We start from the raw sequence: 19,934 nt of genomic DNA, 5'->3' as shown, positions 1-19,934 counted from the left end.
TTGAAGGAGAGAAGAAGGATCTATCCTAGAAACAAGTTAGAGAACAAGGTGGACAAATGGAAACCGAGGAGGAAAAAATATGGAAAAGGGGAAAGAAAGAGCACTATCCTGAAGGAATCAATGAAGACAAAATTTCTGCAGAAAATCTAGGAAGAATTCAGTTAATTCTAAATAATTAGAATACAGTAGGCAATAGACTTTGCGAGCAGAAAAAAAGAATTGGGTGGATACTGAATTAATAAAAAACTAGAAAGGGGAAAAAAATGTTTCCTCTGATTTCCAGCAAGTGCCAAGCCACTTTGGTCAAAGCACAGAATCTTTTTTTTTTTTTTTTTAATGTTTATTTTTGAGAGAGAGAGACAGAGTGCAAGCGGGGAAGGAACAGAGAGAGACACAGAATCGGAAGCAGGCTCTGGCTCTGAGCTGCCAGCACCGAGACCAATGTGGGTAGAGCTGGAAGTCAGGAACTGTGAGATCATGACCTGAGCCAAAGTTGGAGGCTTAACCGACTGAGCCACCCAGGGACCCCTCAGAATCTTAAGTAATGTTTCAAAGAATTGTGAAGCATGTTATTTGGACAATGAAGGATGTGAATGTTACCTGAATAGGTCCTCTTACAGCCTGCTGCCTTCATTACTTGAGGCACCAATTCTCAAACGATTGGGTCTCCGGACGCTTTACACTCTATCAAGGGCCCTATAGAGCCTTTACTTATGTGAATTATATCTGATTAGATCATATTACATATTAAAACTGAGATATTTTCAAAATATTATTCCAAATCAAAACAACAAAGTGTACTTTTTTGTTGTTTCCTCATAAACTCAACGAAAAGTTCAAGATTTCAAGATGTTTTTGCTTTTGTTTTTTTTTAAATAATGAGGTTACAGTTATACAGTAGTGAGAACAAATTAACTTTATTAATCTCTATAGAAACGTACATATGGATACTTAAACCTGCTACCATAGAAAACACAATAATATCCATACAGGCATTCTATTAGAGTGATGACACCATTCACGTCAAATGGCCTCTGGAAATTTCCGTTGTACGGTCGTGAGACAACGGAAGTGAAAAAGGCAAATCATGTCTTTTTACCCTAATGGAAATAGTTTTGACCTAGGAGACCCCTTGAAAGGATCTTAGAAACATCCCAAGACCTGGCGGACCACGATTTGAAAACCAATGTAATCGATTAGTTTTAAAGTCACTTCCCATTTCCTATTGCTAGTGAAGTGTATTTTCTCTGGTGAATATTTTGTTTTCGTTCCCGGACCACCCTCTGAGAACCGCTGACCTAAAGTAACCACAAGACAGACCCCTAGCCCAGGGAAATCCAAAGCGACAAGCCCGCGGGATGCGCCGGGGGGCGCTCTGCTTACCACCGAGCACTTTTGAAAACGCCCCCTGAACTCGCAAGCAACGCCGGGTCTAGAAACCAGTCCAAAACCTGCCACCCGCGCGCCAAGGCGGGGCCAGAACTGGCTGCAGGCGGCCGGGCTCGCCCGAGGCTCCCGGCTGAAGCTGCGGCGGCTCGGGAAGCACCCGCGTATCGCCCGCCCGCCGCAGGTAGGCCGGCCCCCCGGGAGGAGGAGCGCGGCGGGTGCTCCCCAGGTAGCCGCCTCCGCCCTCCCTCTCCCACTGCTCTGCTCCACGGCCTCTCGGGATCAAGGCAGGAACTTAACGCCGCGCGTCCCCGGGCGCCCCTCCGCAGACCCCAGGCGCTTCCACGGCCCGAACGCGGAGGCCACTCCGGCCTTGCGGAGAGAGAGGCCGGGATTGTCGCCGAGATTTGGGGGTCGGGGACGCCGGGACGGAGGGTCTGGCGGCCGCAGGGACCACCCGCCGACGGGGCTTCGGCCCGGGAACTGCAGGAACATGCGCCCAGAGCCTCAGGTGCGGGGCCCGACGGCTTGGCTAGGGCCGGGAATGGGTTTCTCGGAGCGGGGCCCCCTCGCGGACCGGGTCCGATTGGAACTGAAGGTAGAGGGCTGCCCGCGGCGACAGGTGTCCGCTCAGCAGTCGGCAGAGCACCGGGGGCGCAGCATTTGTCACTAGGCGCTCTCGGAGCCGCTTTCCGGGCGCGGGTCGGGCCCGGGTGACCGAAACCCGAGAGCGGGCGCAGTCAGGCGGTTGCTGGGAGCGCAGCAGGTGGGTGACTCAGTTCCCACGAAAACTCAAAGCGCTGAGCCAGGGGCTTTTTTGACTTTTTGCTGTTGTTATTTTGTTTCAGTTTGTTTGGCAGTTACCAGACTATGTTTACACTTCTGGTTTTTCTCAGCCAACTGCGCATAGTTACCTTCGCGTTTCCTCATTGCACAAGAAGTCCAAAGGAGTCTGGGCATGCTGGAGAAGAAGGTAAGCATGGCCTCCGTTCCGAGGAAGCCCCCCCCCCACCCCGGAAACCCGAGCCACGTATTACAGATCTCCAGCGAGAAAGTGTAGTCTTTGAAATTACATGCCCCCATCAATCATAAAAAGCACCAAAATATCCCTTAGTTTAATTTGTGGTTTATTTGGCAGTGTTGTGGTTATGTTGGGTACAATTTATACAAATTTATTTCTGTAGGTTACTTTTGATAAATATATATTTAAGACCTTGTTTGTGGTTCACTGAATGGAAAGCCTGTTTCACCTTCTGAAAATCAGTGAGTGCCGTTTTTCTAGATGAGGCTATGTGGTAATTATAATGAGCATAATTACTTGTTCTTCCTGGAAAGATGGACAAGGAGTCCAGGATCTAGTCTGGACTTGTGATAAGACCCTGGGCAAGTTACTTAACCCTTCTCCACTTGAATTTCTTCCTCTGTAAAATGATGGGAGTGGGGAGTAGAATGATCCCTGAGGTGCTTTTTGACATCAAATTGTCTGATTATCTGGATGAAGTCAGATGGTTGTGGGAAGATTAGGCTTGGGGCTTGCTAACCTAGAATTTCATACCTTGCGGGTTCCAGGTCATAAATAGACTGGTTCCTGATCACATTTTAAAAGTCTATCTTAGACAAAAACAGACAAGAGGGGTGCCTGGATGGCTCAGTTGGTTAAGCCTTGGACTCTTGGTTTCCGCTCTCTTGGTTTAGGTGAGTTCAAGCCCCACATTGGACTCTGTGCAACAGTGAGGAGCCTACTTGGGATTCTCTCTCTCTCCCTCTCTTTCTGCCCCGCCCCCACTTGCACTGTCTCTGTCTCTCTCAAAATAAATAAACTTTAAAAAAAGAAAAGTCAGAAAAGAAAAAAAATATTGGCTTTGGTTTCAGCATCCTTCTCTCTGCCTAGCCATTATGCTTCCCTACCCAGTGCCAGTATTTTGGATCTACTTCGTTCTCCACACATTCCTGTCCCTTGTTCCTTCTCATTAGATCTAGTCTCAGCTCATTTTCATTTGGGAAGGATCTGTTATACTAATACTCCTGGATAACTTATTAATGATTAATAAAGCTGAGTGTATTAAACCTTCCAGGAGGGTGTGTGTCTGTGTGTGCATGTGTGTGTGTGTGTGTGTGTGTATTTTAAGATAGGACATCTTAACCCAAAAGGATAGGTATCTTAACCCAAAGGAGTCAAACCCTAATAGCAGAATTCTAGGCAATGGATAAGCTAGCTAGTGAGTATAGGGACAGATTTTAGAAGGAGATCCTTCTCGGTGCCTCCCAAATTACACCGCATATGTAAGATTGAAGGTCTACACTCAGTGGGACCAGGTGCTGATCCCCAGTATGCTTATGAATATATTCATTCATTCACATAATACAGACATAAAAGACATTCTCAAGGACATCACAGACTATGGAAGGAATTTAGAGATCATACTCGAGTGCAGAAGACTGGAAATATCTGTGGGAAATGTAAACAAGAAATCCTGTATTTCTTAAGTTTATTTATTTATTTATTTATTTATTTATTTATTTATTTATTTATTTAAAGAGCATGTGGGGGAAGGGCAGAAAGAGAGAGAGAGAGAGAGAGAGAGAGAGAGAGAGAGAGAGAATCCCAAGCAGGCTCGGAGGTGTCAGTGTGGAGCCCATTGTGGGGCTCAATCCCACAAACCTCAAGACCACACCTGAGCTGAAATCAAGAGTCAGATGCTTAACTGATTGAGCCACCCAGGTGTCCCAAGGAATCCTATATATTTAAAGAGCTAATTTGTTCAGTTAGTAATCACTTTATGATCACATACTATGTGCCAGGCCCAATGCTAGGTGCTGGAGATACAGCAGTGAAAGACTAGTCCCTGCCCTGGAAGACCTCTTCATCTGGCAAAGAGGGTAGGATGTAAAGAGATAATCTCCATAAGCTCTGTGACAGAGGTAGGGACAGAGAGCTCCAGAGAGAGGAAAGAATAGCAGTAACTCTGGAGAGTTGTATGGCACAGAAGCCAATAATAAGTGGCGATATGAAAAGTAACCAGGAAAATAAAGGACCTTCAGCTAAACTCTGATAAAGCCCAAAGGTGGAGTTGAAATGACTTAAAAGGAGTTTATTTAGAAAACATGGCATGAGAGAGGGAGAAGGAGAGAGGGAGCAAATAAAATCCCTGGGTTGGTGGGTTTGAAACATCAGAAAGCAGAGACAGCCTCTTAGGACAGCCTTAACTGGGAGAAATCAACATGGGAAGAGAACCTGAGGAGGCAAATACAAAAGTACTAAGGACCGCATATCTTCCAGCAATGGGCAGAGGGAAAATAGGAACTCTTACAGGAAGTCCCGAATGCCCCAGGACCAGGAGGTTTGCTTCTTTGGATAACAAACAAATTCACAGTTACATAGGACCCAAACAACAAAGGACAGTATTTCTCCTAAGATCAAAAGGGTGGCAGGAACAAGTTTAATGAAGCACTGAAAGTCTGAGGTCAACCACTGATGGAATCAGAACTTTCACACTTAGGGAAGTGGCAAACAGCAGCCCCTGGAGGCCATGTTTAATTTGGGGGTGAAGATTTTACTGGCATAAGTATCATCCCAAGAACAATAAAAATGTTTATGATTCTCTCTTTCTTACTTTCCTTTCAAGTTGAAAGTAGTGCTATTGAATCCCATCTGGAGGGCACAGAGTCTTTTTTTAAAAAAATTTTAATGTTATTTTATATTTGGGGGGAGGGGTTGAAAGAGAGCCAGAGACAGAATTTGAAGGAGGCTCCAGGCTCCAAGCTGTCAGCACAGAACCAGATGTGGGGCTCAAACCCACAAGCCGTGGAATCATGACCTGAGCCAAAGTCAGACACTCACCAACTGAGCCACCCAGTCGCCCATGGAGAGCAGAGTATTTTTATAATTCAAATAACCTGCTTGAAGGAAAGACCAACAGTGAGAAATTTGCATTGCTTTCTTAGCCAATAAAATGTAAAGATCTAACCACATCTGAGAAATAGCAATACAAAAGCAGATTTCTAATTCTCCATTCTAAAATTAGATTTCATGTAGTAAGTATAGCTAAGTTAGGCAGGCCATGAGTTACTTCATCACTGGTTTAGTATTTTAAACCTACAATAAATTGAGTAATACCAGATTATACCTATGAATTGTTTTAACTAGTAGAATTTAGGTCCAAGAGTTTCTTCCCAACATAGAAAAGTTGAGTTCATTCATTCATTTAGTAAAGTTTTTTGAGTGCCTTGTATGTGTCAGGAACTGCATGCCTACTTGAATGAAATTTTTTCTTCTAGTGAGGGAAACACTGGTAACAAGTAAGTGGGTAACACATATAAAACACCTGATGGTGATAAGTGCTATGGAGAAAAACAAAGTATAGTAAGGGACAGGGGAGTGCCAGAGGTGGGTGGGTGGGGATGGGAGTTAAGCTAACATTGAACAAAATCCTAAAGGAGATGGAAGAACAAACTGAAAGAAGAAAGTTCTGTTCAGGAGAAATAGCAAGTACAAAGGTGCAATGGAAGCCAGTGAGGCTACAACACAACGTTAAAAACAGACTGTAGGGAAGCAAGGCAACCCCTTCGAGGACCAATGTAAGAATCCCAATGAGAGATGATGGTGATTTGGAAATTTTTTCATTTTGTCTCTATTTGGTAGTAGCATAAAATCTATAAGAAGACAAGGGAGAATAAAGAATAGAAAGATTTCATCATACTGGTTGCCTTTTAGAATATTTTTTTCTTTTCTTTTCCTTTTAGAGAGAGAGAGAACATGGGCAGGGGTGAGGGGCAGAGGGAGAGAGAATCCCAAGCAGGTTCCATACTCAGCACAGAGCCCAACTTGGGGCTCGATCCCATGACCCTGGGACCAGGATCTGAGCCAAAATCAAGAGTCCAACACTCATCTAGGGGCGCCTGAGTGGCTCAGTCAGTTGAGCGTCCAACTTTGGCTCAGGTCAGGATCTCGCAGTTTGTGAGTTTGAGCCCTGCATTGGGCTCTGTGCTGACACCTCAGAGCCTGGATCCTATTTCAGATTCTGTGTCTCCCTCTCTGTGGCCCCTTCCCCGCTCATGCTCTGTCTCTCTCTGTCTCTCAAAAATGAATAAACATTAAAAATTTTTTTTTAAAAAAGGGAGTCCAACACTCATCTGACTGAGCCACCCATGTGCCCCTAGAATATTTCTGAAAACAGTTATCAACAGTGATTCCATTCTAGCTTCCCCACCACCCCAGTCCAAATAGCCCATACATGTTATTTATAACATAGATATGTATATGCTGGAATAATGCAGACCAATAGAAACATAATGTAAACCACATAAATAATTTAAAATTTTCTTTTTTTCTTTTCTTTTTTTTAATGTTTTTTCATTTTTGAGAGAGAGACAGAGCATAAGGCAGGAAGTGGCAGAGAGAGATACACACAAAGACTCTGAAGCAGGCTCCAGGCTCTGAGCTATCAGCAAAGAGCCTGATGCAGGGGGCTGCAAGATCATGACCTGAGCCAAAGTCGGGACACTTAACCTACTGAGCCACCCAGGTGCCCCCAAAATTTAAAATTTTCTAATAACCATATTAAAAATGTAAACATAATTGATAAAATTATATGTTTTTCATATATTTAATTTAAGCCATTATATCCTAAATATCATTTCCAAATATAAGCAATATAAGACATTGATATATTTCACTTTTTTAATTAAGTCTTTCGAATCCAGTGCATATTTTACATTTATAGCACATCTCAATTCAAATTGGCCGTAGTTCAGTTCTCAATAGCCATATGTGTGCCTAATGGCTATTGTATTGAACAAAATAGCTCTATAAGATTCAGACCTATTTGGAAAGGTGATTGGTTAGTGGAAAAAAAATATCTTGGACAAGGTGTGACTGTTCTCAAGGGACTAAGAATAAATGGCTAACCTGAGATCATTCACAAATCAATATTAATCTTTCAAGCCATGCTCTCTCATTAGTACTCAGTATTTCAGTCGCCCACTTTAATATATTCTTCCTTTATAGTAATGGTTAGCAGTGAGAAATACCAAATTCTTTTAAGCATTTGTCGTAGTTTTCACAGTTTCTGAATTCCAGTCTTGGTAATGTGACCTGGAACAAGATTTCTTTTTTTATTTTTTTAATGTTTATTACTTATAGTATGCATGAACACAGAAGGGAAGGGGCAGAGTCCCAAATAGGCTCCTCACTGTCAGTGCAGAGCCCCATGTGGACTTGATCTCAGGAATCATGAGATCATGGCCTGAGTGGAAATCACGAGTCAGTCGCTTAACCGACTGAGCCACCCAGGTGCCCCAGGAGCAAGATTTTTTAAGCATTCTTTGTGTGATGCCAGAATGAGTTTTAAGTTTGTGGGTTTTTAAAATACTGCCATGGTGGGACATTTTGGTTTTGTGTCAACCTGTGCTAAACTCTATCGTGTTTACCATTTACCTTCCCAGAAAAGATAGAGGGAGTCTTATAAAGTATTGGAGACACATATTTGGAGGGTAGGTAGAAGGAACTAATTCTTTAGGAGGGACTGAATGTCTTTTTTTTTTTAACATTTATTTATTTTTAAGAGAGAAACAGAGAGAGACAGAGCACAAGCGAGGGAGGGGCAGAGAGAGGAGAGAGAGGGAGACACAGAACCCAAATCAGTCTCCAGGCTTGAGCTGACAGCAGCCAGCCTGACATGAGGCTTGAACTCACAAACCGTGAGATCATAACCTGAGCCACCCAGGCATCCTGGGGCTGAATGTCTTTTAATTAATCTTATAATTAACTTATAATTTTATTAACTTAGAAGTTTAAAATTTTATAAGTTTTTAGTATAAACTTGCTCTAAAATTTTTAATACATTGGGATGCCTGGGTAGCTCAGTTGGTTGGGCATCTGACTTTGGCTCAAGTCATGATCTCACACTTTGTGAGTTTGAGTCCTACGTTGGGCTCTGTGCTGACAGCTCAGAGCCTGAAGCTTGCTTCAGATTCTGTGTCTCCCTCTCTCTCTTCCCCTCCCCTGCTCGTGCTCCATCTCTCTCAAAAATAAATAAACAATGGGGCGCCTGGGTGGCTTGGTCGGTTAAGCGTCCGACTTCGGTCCAGGTCATGATCTCACGGTCCATGAGTTCGAGCCCCGCGTCGGGCTCTGTGCTGACTGCTCAGAGCCTGGAGCCTGTTTTGCATTCTGTGTCTCCCTCTCTCTCTGCCCCTCCCCTGTTCATTCTCTGTCTCTCTCTGTGTCAAAAATAAATAAACGTTAAAAAAAAAATTTTTTTTTAAATAAATAAACATTAATTTTTTTTTTTAAATTAGGGGTGCCTGGGTGGCTCAATCACTTGAACATCCAACTTTGGCTCAGATTATAATCTCACAGTTCATGGGTTTAAACCCCAAATCAGGCTCTGTGCCAACAGCTCAGAGCCTGGAGCCTGCTTTGGACTCTGTCTCCCTCTCTGTCTCTTCCCCTTCCCTGCTCACACTCTGTCTCTGTCTCTCTCTCTCTCTCTCTCTCTCTCAAAAATAAATAAACGTTTAAAAATTTTTTAATTAAAAAAATTAATGTAAATGTATGAATTTATAATTTTAAAACATAAAAAGATCTTAGTAATTATTTAGTTCATTTTCCAATTTTACAAATGAAGAAATAGCAAACCAGAGATGTAAGTGACTATCCCAGGATACACAGCCAATAGCTAAGCCAAATCAAAACCGAGAATCTCTGTCTTCTCTGAGTCCAATACTCTGTCCATGACACCAAACTAATTTTTCTCAGTCAAGATAATAGAGAGCCAACCCTTTAGAAGTAGAATAGTCTGACCTGTCATTTCTTGGAAATGTTATTGTCTGGAGGGAAAAGTGATGTTTAAATTATTTTAATTTATGCTAATAATTTGGACATAAATCAAAATTATACTTATGCTAGTATATGTATTTCATATTTAACAGAAATTATTTTTACTGATGAGATTTCTTTTTGTCAGGACTTAAAACCATACAAGAAAATTTGGTGTAATCTTACATCAAGAGAATTATTTACTTTTCCACAGTTAAAACAGAAATTTTCTGCCCTATTTTTATCAACCTTTGAAATCTTTCTATTTCTTTATTAGTCTTCACATCAAAAGAAGAAGCAAACCTTTTCATACGTAGACACCTCCTATACAATAGATTTGATTTGGAGCTCTTCACGCCCGGTGACCTAGAAAGAGAGTGCATAGAAGAAGTTTGTAATTATGAGGAAGCCAGAGAAATTTTTGTGGATGAAGACAAAACGGTAATTTGGTTTATAATGTTAATTGACTGGAAATTATTATTATTAAATGATACTTAAAGTGTCACTCTCAGTCATCAGAGATTTTATGGTTAAAATAAAATCAAGATTGTATACCTGTTACCCCTCTTTACTTCTTTAAAATGATAATTAAGCTATTTAAACTTGGTTTTTATATTTAATTAAATGGGCTTGTAGTAATTAGCAAGTTGTCAATTATGCTGTGATTTTGTGTGTTTAATGTTTATTATATTCAAAAACAATTATAAGGCAGAGTGAATTAAATTTTAAGATATTATTTGAGTTAATTCTCAGACTCTTAGTTAGCTTCAATCATTCTAGACTCAGAAATTTTCCTATCAGTGACCTTATCTTTTCTGATTACTGTTATGTATTAACAATCTATTATGTCAACTGCTCTGCCAAAGAGTGAAGATACAAAATATATAGTCTCTGCATTCAGGAGTTTATTGTTTGGTATATCTGTGTAATTCAAGGGAAAAAACTTTCAGAAGTTCTCCCTTTTTTTAATTTATTTTGAAGGGGGTGGGGAGGGACAAAGAGGGAGAATCCCAAGCAGGCTCTACACTGTCATTGCAGATCCCGACTTAGGGTTCGATCTCATAAACCGTGAGGTCATGAACTGAGCCAAAATCAAGAGTCAGACAGTCAACTGACTGAGCCACCCACATGCCCCCTAGATGTTCTCCTTTAAAATAGAATTAAATCCTATCTATTAATCTTGGAACAGTACAAAAAAAAAATGGACAGCACTATCCCTGTATAACCTGGCACATTCTTAAAGAATGTTAAGTGATCCAAATTCTTTACTTTTGTAAATTAAATAACAGCTCCTTTTTCCTTTCCTCAAGAGTCCTGTTTTACTCTTTGGTCAATAAGAGCTCCAGGTATCCTTCAAATGCAGGTATTAATGGAACTTAGTTCCTTTTTCTTCTAAAATTGCTCCCAGCCTCTCATTCCCCACTGATATCTGCCACATCTTTTGGAGAAGGAAAACAAAGTCTGTACTTTGTAGTTGTGCCTGTTGAAATTTTATTCTGTTTGTCACAAACCCATTGAATGATTTTATCATGGTTCCTTAAAATCTGCTTCATTCTCTCAAGAAACACTGAACTTACAGAATCTCAGGGATGTCTTTCTCAATCAATACCTTTCAAAAAAATCTAGCAAACTTAGGGCCCACCTAGCACAGAAAAGTTCAGACTCCTTTTCAAACTTGGTAATGGGTCCACGGTTTCAGCTCCCACGTTTGGTGCTGTCACTGACCCACTGATAGTTTCACCTAATGCCTGAGTGGGGACTCTGAGCAGGTGAAGGGAGAACGGCAGGGTACAGCAGTGGGGAGCTGGCATGGCCAGTAATCCCCTGACCAATTTCAGAGTTGGGAGAAACAGTGGTGGGTGTTAGTGCTTTAGTTAGAATGAGTCACACCCTCTAGCTTGAATAAACTGGTATCTTACCTGTGGCACATGCCAAGAATTTACCACCCCTGTGTGGATCATTGGGACCAAATGAAATGATAATAAAACAATGAAATAAACTTGGCACGTTTGCTTTTCTCTTAGATGTCATTTTGGCAAGAATATTCCATCAAAGGACCAACCACAAAATCAGGTAAGGCAAGAATTGACCGAATTTAATGTTTTTCCCACCCTCTCTCTGTTATAATACATTTTAGTTTCATTGTTTGAGTTTGGTTGTTGCTCAACATACATACCTTGTAAACCCAGGGAAGATTTCTCAATTATACACTGGGCTATCTAAGACAGAGGAAGCCACGTTCATCTTTACACACTGAAAATCAAGTTTGGTGAGATACTAGGGAAATGAGATAATAGGCTTAAAGGTGTTTTAAACAACTCAGCTAAGTCGAGACTTGCACAGAATAAAAGTAGGACTTCATTAGTTCCAAGTAGTAAGCTATTTTAATTTTTTTTTCTCTTTTACCATTGCAAGTGAGTGGAATACTTCTGCTACTAGGTGAATTAAGAGTGTTAGAATTAAGTAACTTCTACAGAGGGGAGATCCTTTATTTTATCTATATTTATCATTTGTAGCTGCTTTTTAGTCAAGTCTTCTTTGCCAACTCTTTCATTCCCCTCAGGTAGAGCCCCAGCTCTGAGGAGACTTTATTACATTGCTATGCTAGTGTTTCTTAGTACATTTATCTGTGTATTTAATACTGAAATGTGCCTAGTTAGACAAAGAATGTTTTGTTTAGTATTTTTTTAAGTTTATTTACTTATTTAGTAATCTCTATCTACACCCCACATGGGGCTTGAACTCATGACCCTGAGATCAGGAGCCACCTGTTCTTCCAACTTGGCCAGCCAGGCACCCTAGAATATGTTTAGTCTTAAATACTATTCATTTAATATGATCTATTTAAAGTAAATGAGGGGCACCTGGGTGGCTCAGTTGGTTGAGCATCCAACTCTTTTTTTTTTTTTTTTAATTTTTTTTTCAACGTTTTTTATTTATTTTTGGGACAGAGAGAGAGACAGAGCATGAATGGGGGAGGGGCAGAGAGAGAGAGGGAGACACAGAATCGGAAACAGGCTCCAGGCTCCGAGCCATCAGCCTAGAGCCCGACGCGGGGCTCGAACTCACGGACCGCGAGATCGTGACCTGGTTGAAGTCGGACGCTTAACCGACTGCGCCACCCAGGCGCCCCAGAGCATCCAACTCTTGATTTTGGCTCAGCTTGTGATCCTAGGGTCAAGGAATTGAGCCCCATGTTGGGCTCCACGCTGAGTGTGGAGCCTGCTTGGGACTCTCTCTCTGTCTCTGGAAATAAAGAAATAAACTTAAAAAAAATTAAATAAAATAAATGAAACTATAACTAGGACTTTTAGAAAGTGCCATTTACAAATTTTTTGGGTCATGTCACTAACGCAAAGACTTTTTAGAAAAATCAATATTATTAGATGCTTAATAGAATATTTAGATCCAGTGTTAAATTTATTGAAATCATAGGTAGTGCTTTCCAGTTAGTATATATTTTTAATGATTTTAAAATATTAAATAAATATTAACTAAATGACTTCTCTTAAGATGGCAACAGAGAAAAAATTGATGTCATGGGCCTTCTGACTGGATTAATTGCTGCTGGAGTATTTTTGGTTACTTTTGGATTACTTGGTTACTATCTTTGTATCACCAAGTGTAACAGGCAACAATATCCAGGGTAAGTACCAAGTAAAAACATTTAATTCACTATTATACATTCTATATTGTTATTTTATTAAAAAAATTTTTGTAATGTTTATTTATTTTGAGAAAGAGAGATTGTAAGCATGGGAGGGACTGAGAAAGGCGGGGAGAGAGAATCCCAAACAGGCTCTGCACTGCCAGAGCAAAGCCCGATGCAGGGCTTGATCCCACGAACCACAAGATCATGACCTGAGCTGAAACCAAGTATCAGATGCTTAACCAAGTGAGCCACCCAGGCACTCCTCTATGTCGTTATTTTTAAATGGATAAAAGTGGCTGCCTGTTTTTTTTAAGTAAAATTTTTTTTTTTATTTTGGAATAACTTTAGATATACAGGAAAGTTGCCAAGATAATACAGAGTTTTCCCATCCTTCATCCAGTTTTTCTCATTGTTAACATCTCACATCTCACACTCCCAGAGAACATTTGTAAAACAAACAAACCAACACTGGTATGTTACTGTTAACTAAACTTTAGACCTTATTCAGATTTCACCAATTTTGCCATTCATGTCCTCTTTCTGCTCTAGGACACAGTCAAGATACCACACTGCATTTAGTTGACATGTCCCTCTGGTCTCCTCTAGTCTGTGACAGTGGTTTGGTTGCCTAATTTAACACTTACATAAACAATCTATTGACACTATTTCCAAGGTCCTTCAAAAGAATATAAGAGAATTCACAAGTGTCAACTTGAGTGTTTAATATTTCCTTCTCAAGCAGGAGGCAGATACCAGTGTCCTCACATTGTTTCCAGAAGCAAGAAGTCCCATCATTTACTCCGAGTCCCAGTATGAGCAGATCTAGCCATGTGGCTACCCAATGAAATCAGTGTAACTCGTTTTAAATTCAAACATTTTTATTGATATTTTAAATAAAAATGAATGAAATAAAATGGTTACCACTTGAAGATAATAGCACATTAATAAAGCTTCATAAGGCTTCATAAAAGCCATAATTGTTTAGATAATAGAATCTCAGCATCCTCATAAAAATGAAAAGTTATTCTCTTCTACATTATCTCTATTACCTTCTCAGTAAGTGTAGGTGAGTAAGTGTAACAATAACCTCATTTTAAAAAAAGTACTAAGTGCTAAACAGGCTATTTGAAATTGATGCTTACATATCCCTATTCACACTTTCAAAATCTATGAAAAGCTCATGACCATGACCAGCTGATGAAAGAGTTATGCAAATGGTGGTGATGGTTGAATAACATTGTGAATATAATTAATGCCACTAAGTTGCAACACTTAAAAATGGTTAAAAATAGCAAATTTTATGTTATATATATTTTGCCACAATAAAATTTTTTTCTTCATCGTAAGTTAAGAGTTTAGGACAACAAATGTGGAATTAGGATTCATCTACTGGAGAATAAAAACTAAAGCCATGGGGTGCCTGGCTGACTCAGGTTGGTAAAGCATGTGACTGTTGATCTCAGGATCATGACTTTGAGCCCCACGTTGGGCATAAATATTACTTAAAAAAAAAAAACGGAAGCCACAAGAATAGGCAAATATTGTAAGTGTGAACGAAAAGACAGATGGAAAAGGACAGAGCCTTCAAGGATGCCCACAACAAAGGTGCAGAAAGAGGGTGGGGGACAGGGGCAACATATATTGTAATTCTATCCCCAAGCTGGAATTCCTGAGCAGCTCCCTGAGGCATTAACATGACCTGTGCGCATGGACAAAGGAGTTTGTCAGAGAGCTCTGTAAATCCTGGAAAATTTTGAGAAACGAGAGAAAGTAAGGAAGAACTTACTTAATTCTTCTTAAGCCACTATCTTTTAAGCTGAGAGACTTCTATTAATTTGCCTTATTTAATATAGAAAATGAGCAAGGTCGTTCCATTTTCTAGGACTTTTGACTAATATTTTATTCAGGGTGGCTTTCTCCACAAGTAGGGGAGGGAGTCCTGTAAACTCACAGGCTAATGAAGATACAGGCAAAATTGACTATGGAGACTCTTCTTGCCTTTTATCTTTCTTTTTCACCCCATTCATAATGTCTTTCCCAAAAGGTTCGTGTATACTCTCATGTTTAATAATTGCACTCAAGGTCTGTGATAGCCTAGCCATTATTCAGTGTCCTCATGCATGGCGTTTTCTTCTCTTTTGTTTTTCTTCATTTTTCTACTTTCTGCACCACTACATCTTCTTACCTTATGCTTTTTTTTTTTTTCTCTGAAATCTTGTAGCTTCTTCCCTGCTTTAGGTTAGAAGCAGAATACAAAGGTAGCAAAGTAGTGCCATTATTATGTATGTTTTCTGTGTAAACCCTGAATATCTCTTATTTTATTTTTTAAAGTTTATTTATTTACGTAATCTCTATACCCACCATGGGGGCTTGAACTCTTGACTTCGAGATCAAGAGGTCGCATGCTCTACCGACTGAGCCTGCCAGGCACCCGTAATATCTCTTTATTTTGTATTTTTGAATGTTTATCCATTTTTGAGAGAGAGAAAAAGAGCACAAGGGGGGGAGGGGGAGGCAGAGGGGGAGACAGAGGCTCTGAAGTGGGTTCCATGCTGACAGCACAGAGCCCGACACAGGGCTCAAACTCAAGGACTGCAAGATCAAGACAAATAAAGTTGCTTCCTGGAAAGAAAAAAAACAAAACTGCAAGATCATGACCTGAGCCAAAGTCCGATGCTCAGCTGAGTCACCCAGGTGCCCATCTCGTATTTTGAAAGCAATATTAGTGAGGTGCCTGGCTAGCTCAGTCCATAGAGTGTGTGGAGTCTTGATCTTGGGGTTGTGAGTTCAAGCTCCACGTTGGGTATAGAGATTACTAAGAATAAATAAATAAACTTTAAAAAAATCATAAAAAAAATAAAAGTAGGATTAGTTATTAATGTTAGTGTAGTATAATGCTATACAGTTCACACATCGGTTTTACATCTGTTTTCTCACTTTGATCCCCAGAACAACCTTTTGAATTTTAGGGGACATTAAAAACTAGATTTATGAGATACGTAGGGCTCAAACCCATGAACTGTGAGATCATGACCTGAGTCGAAATCAAGAGCCTTACATGTAACCGACTGAGCCACCCATGTGCCTCTGTCTCTATATCTTAAAATTTGAAAGTAGACACGGAAAATTTTATTTGTTCAAATAAAACACTTGTCTCTCCTATTCTCTGTCAGCAAACAAATAGAACTTTTGGTCATAAGCTAATGAATGTGGCAAGTGACTAGCCTACCATGACTATGTTCCAGATTTCTGGCAGAGAAGGAATTGTGTGGAGCCCTCTAAATAAGCTTGTGATGGATGCTCTCAGTCACCCCCAGCTAACTGAAAGGCTAGTCATCCTGTCTCCTTCCCTCTAGTTTCATATCTCATTATTACCTCCAAGGAAAAGGTGTTCCAAGGTGCAAATTGACTGCCTTGGTTTGGAAAAGTTTCCAGTATTTTGCATCTGCTTAACTCTTATTAGGAAGAGTATTGTAAATATTGTCTAGAAGTTGGGGATTAACCTATGAATTCTGTCTTATCAGCCATAGCTCTATGAACTTGATTTATGCATAAGTGCTTCATGTACAGCCCACTTCACAGTCTAAACAGATAAATTTACTAATGTTTAAATTATAATTGGTAATTCAATAGTGAGAAGGGAAAACAAAGGTTCAAAACACCAGACCCGTGTTGCATATTAATTTTCATTGGCTGGTGTAGCTGACAAAGTTTTGTGAAAATGGTGGGGCTTGAACTAGGCCATATTTTTTAAAATTGTTGGTCTTAGGTCAATGGAGTGCGGAAAAGACAATAATCTGAGAAAGCAAACAATGCCAGTGAAAACACAGAGGCAGGACAGAGAATTCATTGCACATAGTACTTTCACAAGAGCAAAAAGCTGTAAAAAATAAGGTGAGGCCAGGATAAGGGAGGCTCTAAAAAGGAGGCATGGAGTTGAACTTGACTCAGTGGAAAGTAGGCTTCAGGTTACACTTTTGCAGGGAAGAGGGACATGACAGAAGTGCTGTTTAGGAGGAATGGACCAGGCAGCAGGACTGCAGGGGCAATAGGAGAGAGACAGGCATCACCTGTTGTGATTATCTCTGTGACATCACTTCCCTTGGCTTGGAGTAATGCTGCCTTTCAACAAGAAAGGATTTGGTTTTGGGGCGCCTGGGTGGCGCAGTCGGTTAAGCGTCCGACTTCAGCCAGGTCACGATCTCGCGGTCCGGGAGTTCGAGCCCCGCGTCGGGCTCTGGGCTGATGGCTCAGAGCCTGGAGCCTGTTTCCGATTCTGTGTCTTCCTCTCTCTCTGCCCCTCCCCCGTTCATGCTCTGTCTCTCTCTGTCCCAAAAATAAATAAACGTTGAAAAAAAAAATTTAAAAAAAGAAAGGATTTGGTTTCACAACAGATTTTGAGAAAGTTCTCTGTCAGGAGTGGGAGAAAAAGGGAATTAGTATGTTTTGAGCCCTTATTATAGTGTTCCAGACACTGCTTAGATACTTTAAATATGACATCTTTCTGAATCCACACAATACAACTCTGTTGAGGTAGCTATTATTATCCACATTTTATTGAGGAGGAAACTGAGTTAGATTACTTGCCTTTGGTCACGTAGCTATGAAATGATAGGATCCAGTTTCATACCTGTGTCTGACTCCAAAACGCTTGCTCTTTCATCAGAGTTTATGTGTAAAATAAAACTGTTGTTATAGTAATAACAACAACTTTTATGAAAAGTTCAACTTTTGATAAGCTTTTGATCAACTTTTATCAACATAGTCAGTTGGGTTTTATACTATTGCCATTTTAACCTAAAATGCTGCCTTTCTAGATCTAACCGCAGTCTCTCCGTTTAGTTCTTCAGCCACCTATGTAAGAAGGGGCCGGCACACTCCCTCCATCATTTTCAGAAGACCTGAGGAGGCTGCCTTGACTCCATCACCACCTTCCGTAGAGGACACAGGATTACCTTCTTATGAACAGGCAGTGGCACTGACCAGAAAACACAATGTTTCCCCACCACCACCATATCCCGGGCCAACAAAAGGGTTTCGAGTATTTAAAAAGTCTATGTCGCTCCCATCTCACTAAGCCCATCATGGTGAAAAAGGAGATTCATGTTATTTGAATGGTTTGTTTTCCCTGAACCAAAGAGACATGTCATATCAGCCTTTATGACAAACTCTAAGGACAAAGAAAGAATAAGCATGTGTACCACACTACAGAAGTTCTGTTGGCATCTTGGACCTGAACTTGATCATTATCATCTTGATAAGAAACTTTGATTCCATGTCCTTGCAGTAAAGAAGAGAGCACTTTTTTGTTTATTTTAATGGTTCAAAAACTCTGTTATGGATGCCATAGCTAGAACTAGTAAATATCCTTTGTACAGATAAAGGTTATAGATTTCTTGCATTGAATATAAAAAAAATGATTTCTGATCAGTAGATTATCCAAAGTCAGCATATTGGACTCACCCTTTATTAGGATTTCTTTTTGGTTGGAAATACTTTACAAAACTTGATACTTCAGTATAAATTGGTGGCCTTAATCACTGGGTTTTACATTTTAAATAATTGCATAGTATTGAACCATAATTTGTAGGTTTTAGTTGTTAACAATTGCTGTCAGTCATGTTTTGCTATGGGGAGTAGGGAGTAATTTAAAGAAAAATCACTTGCTAGAGAGTTAGTTCTTCAGATAGTATAGGGTTGCAATGGCAAGGATTTGCAAGGGCTGTAATACTGTCAAATAAATACATAGGCTTCAAATCTAGGAGTGACTAGAACTTGATAAAGTTGCCCATTCTACTGACATATCCATTTTCATTGCTAAATTATCTATGTATCACTATATATAATTATTTATCTTGAAAATGTGTTGAAGTTTATAAATAATAGTTTGAGAACCTAGAAAAATTAATTTACTTTTCTGCTATTAAAATAATGCTGACTAGGGGCGCCTGGGTGGCTTAGTCGGTTGGGCGGCCGACTTCGGCTCAGGTCATGATCTTGCGGTCCGTGGGTTCGAGCCCCGCGTCGGGCTCTGTGCTGACAGCTCAGAGCCTGGAGCCTGTTTCGGATTCTGTGTCTCCCTCTCTCTGACCCTCCCCCGTTCATGCTCTGTCTCTCTCTGTCTCAAAAATAAATAAACGTTAAAAAAAATTAAAAAAAAAATAATGCTGACTAGGGGCGCCTGGGTGGCTCAGTTGTTTGAGTGTCTGACTTCGGCTCAGGTCGTGATCTCACAGTTCGTGGGTTTGAGATCCACATCGAGCTCACTGCTATCAGCATGGAGCCTGCTTGGGATCCTCTGTCTCCCTCTCTCTCTGCCCCTCCCCTGCTTTGCTCTCTCTCAAAAATAAACATTTAAAAAAATAAAATAACCTTTTAAAAAATAATAATACCGACTAAAGTTATCAACAACCCCTTGTACCTCTTAATGTCTAGACCCAAAACACCATAAGTAATCGTTTTAACCTATACTTTTTGTCTCTTCTTCTAATTGTAGATCTGACTAGTCTTCCTTAAGAATGTAGTAGAATATAAGCTATAAACCTCTGGAGTGAGTGTGTTTGCACACATTTATGTTAGTGGGTGTGGATGTAAATGTGAATTTGTTTTCTCTTTGCAGGAACTTAAGAAACAACATACTCCTGACAAATAAAATAGAAAATTCTGTTCTTTTTGTTTTGCTAGGCATTGCATTTTCCAATTATTTAAGACCATGTGTAAATTGTATTTTGTTTTATAATTTTTACAGAAGTGAAACTAAAACCCACATGTATTTGGTAATTCCTTCCAATTAAATGTTTACAAAGTATAAATTATCATTACAATATGTATGTGTGAGTGTATATGCCTCTCTTTTAAGACAACATGATCTTAAGGCAGATACAAGCAAGACCTTAATCATTTCAGACAGCAACCACTTTATCCTTCTAGATTATGGGGTCTCTTCAGTTGCTTGGCACAAAGAAACCATCTAGCAAAATTTAGGTATAATTTTAAAAAGTAGTCTTTTTACTTTTTTATTTTTATTTTTTTAATATGAAATTTATTGTCAATTGGTTTCCATACAACACCCAGTGC

General features: G+C 40.1%; 1 protein-coding gene across 2 annotated transcripts; it reads left to right on the top strand.

Moving 5' to 3' along the window:
* Positions 1-1,471: 1,471 nt before the first annotated feature.
* Positions 1,472-18,849, top strand: PRRG4 (proline rich and Gla domain 4). Of its 2 annotated transcripts, none has more exons than XM_040495516.1 (6): positions 1,472-1,570; positions 2,235-2,359; positions 9,483-9,646; positions 11,230-11,278; positions 12,719-12,851; positions 17,700-18,849. In XM_040495516.1, exons 2-6 carry the CDS (start codon positions 2,257-2,259, stop codon positions 17,932-17,934), a joined length of 684 nt encoding a protein of 227 aa, XP_040351450.1. In that variant the 5' UTR covers positions 1,472-1,570; positions 2,235-2,256; the 3' UTR covers positions 17,935-18,849. The 2 variants fall into 2 exon arrangements, with proteins under 2 accessions (XP_040351450.1, XP_040351449.1); XM_040495515.1 differs by lacking the exon at positions 1,472-1,570 and adding an exon at positions 1,619-1,897.
* The last annotated feature ends 1,085 nt before the right edge of the window (positions 18,850-19,934 follow it).

This window comes from Herpailurus yagouaroundi, unplaced genomic scaffold, assembly GCF_014898765.1.
Source record: "Herpailurus yagouaroundi ecotype Mexico unplaced genomic scaffold, PumYag 187, whole genome shotgun sequence".
NCBI lineage: Eukaryota > Metazoa > Chordata > Mammalia > Carnivora > Felidae > Herpailurus > Herpailurus yagouaroundi.
This window is presented reverse-complemented; position numbering and strand designations above follow the sequence as displayed.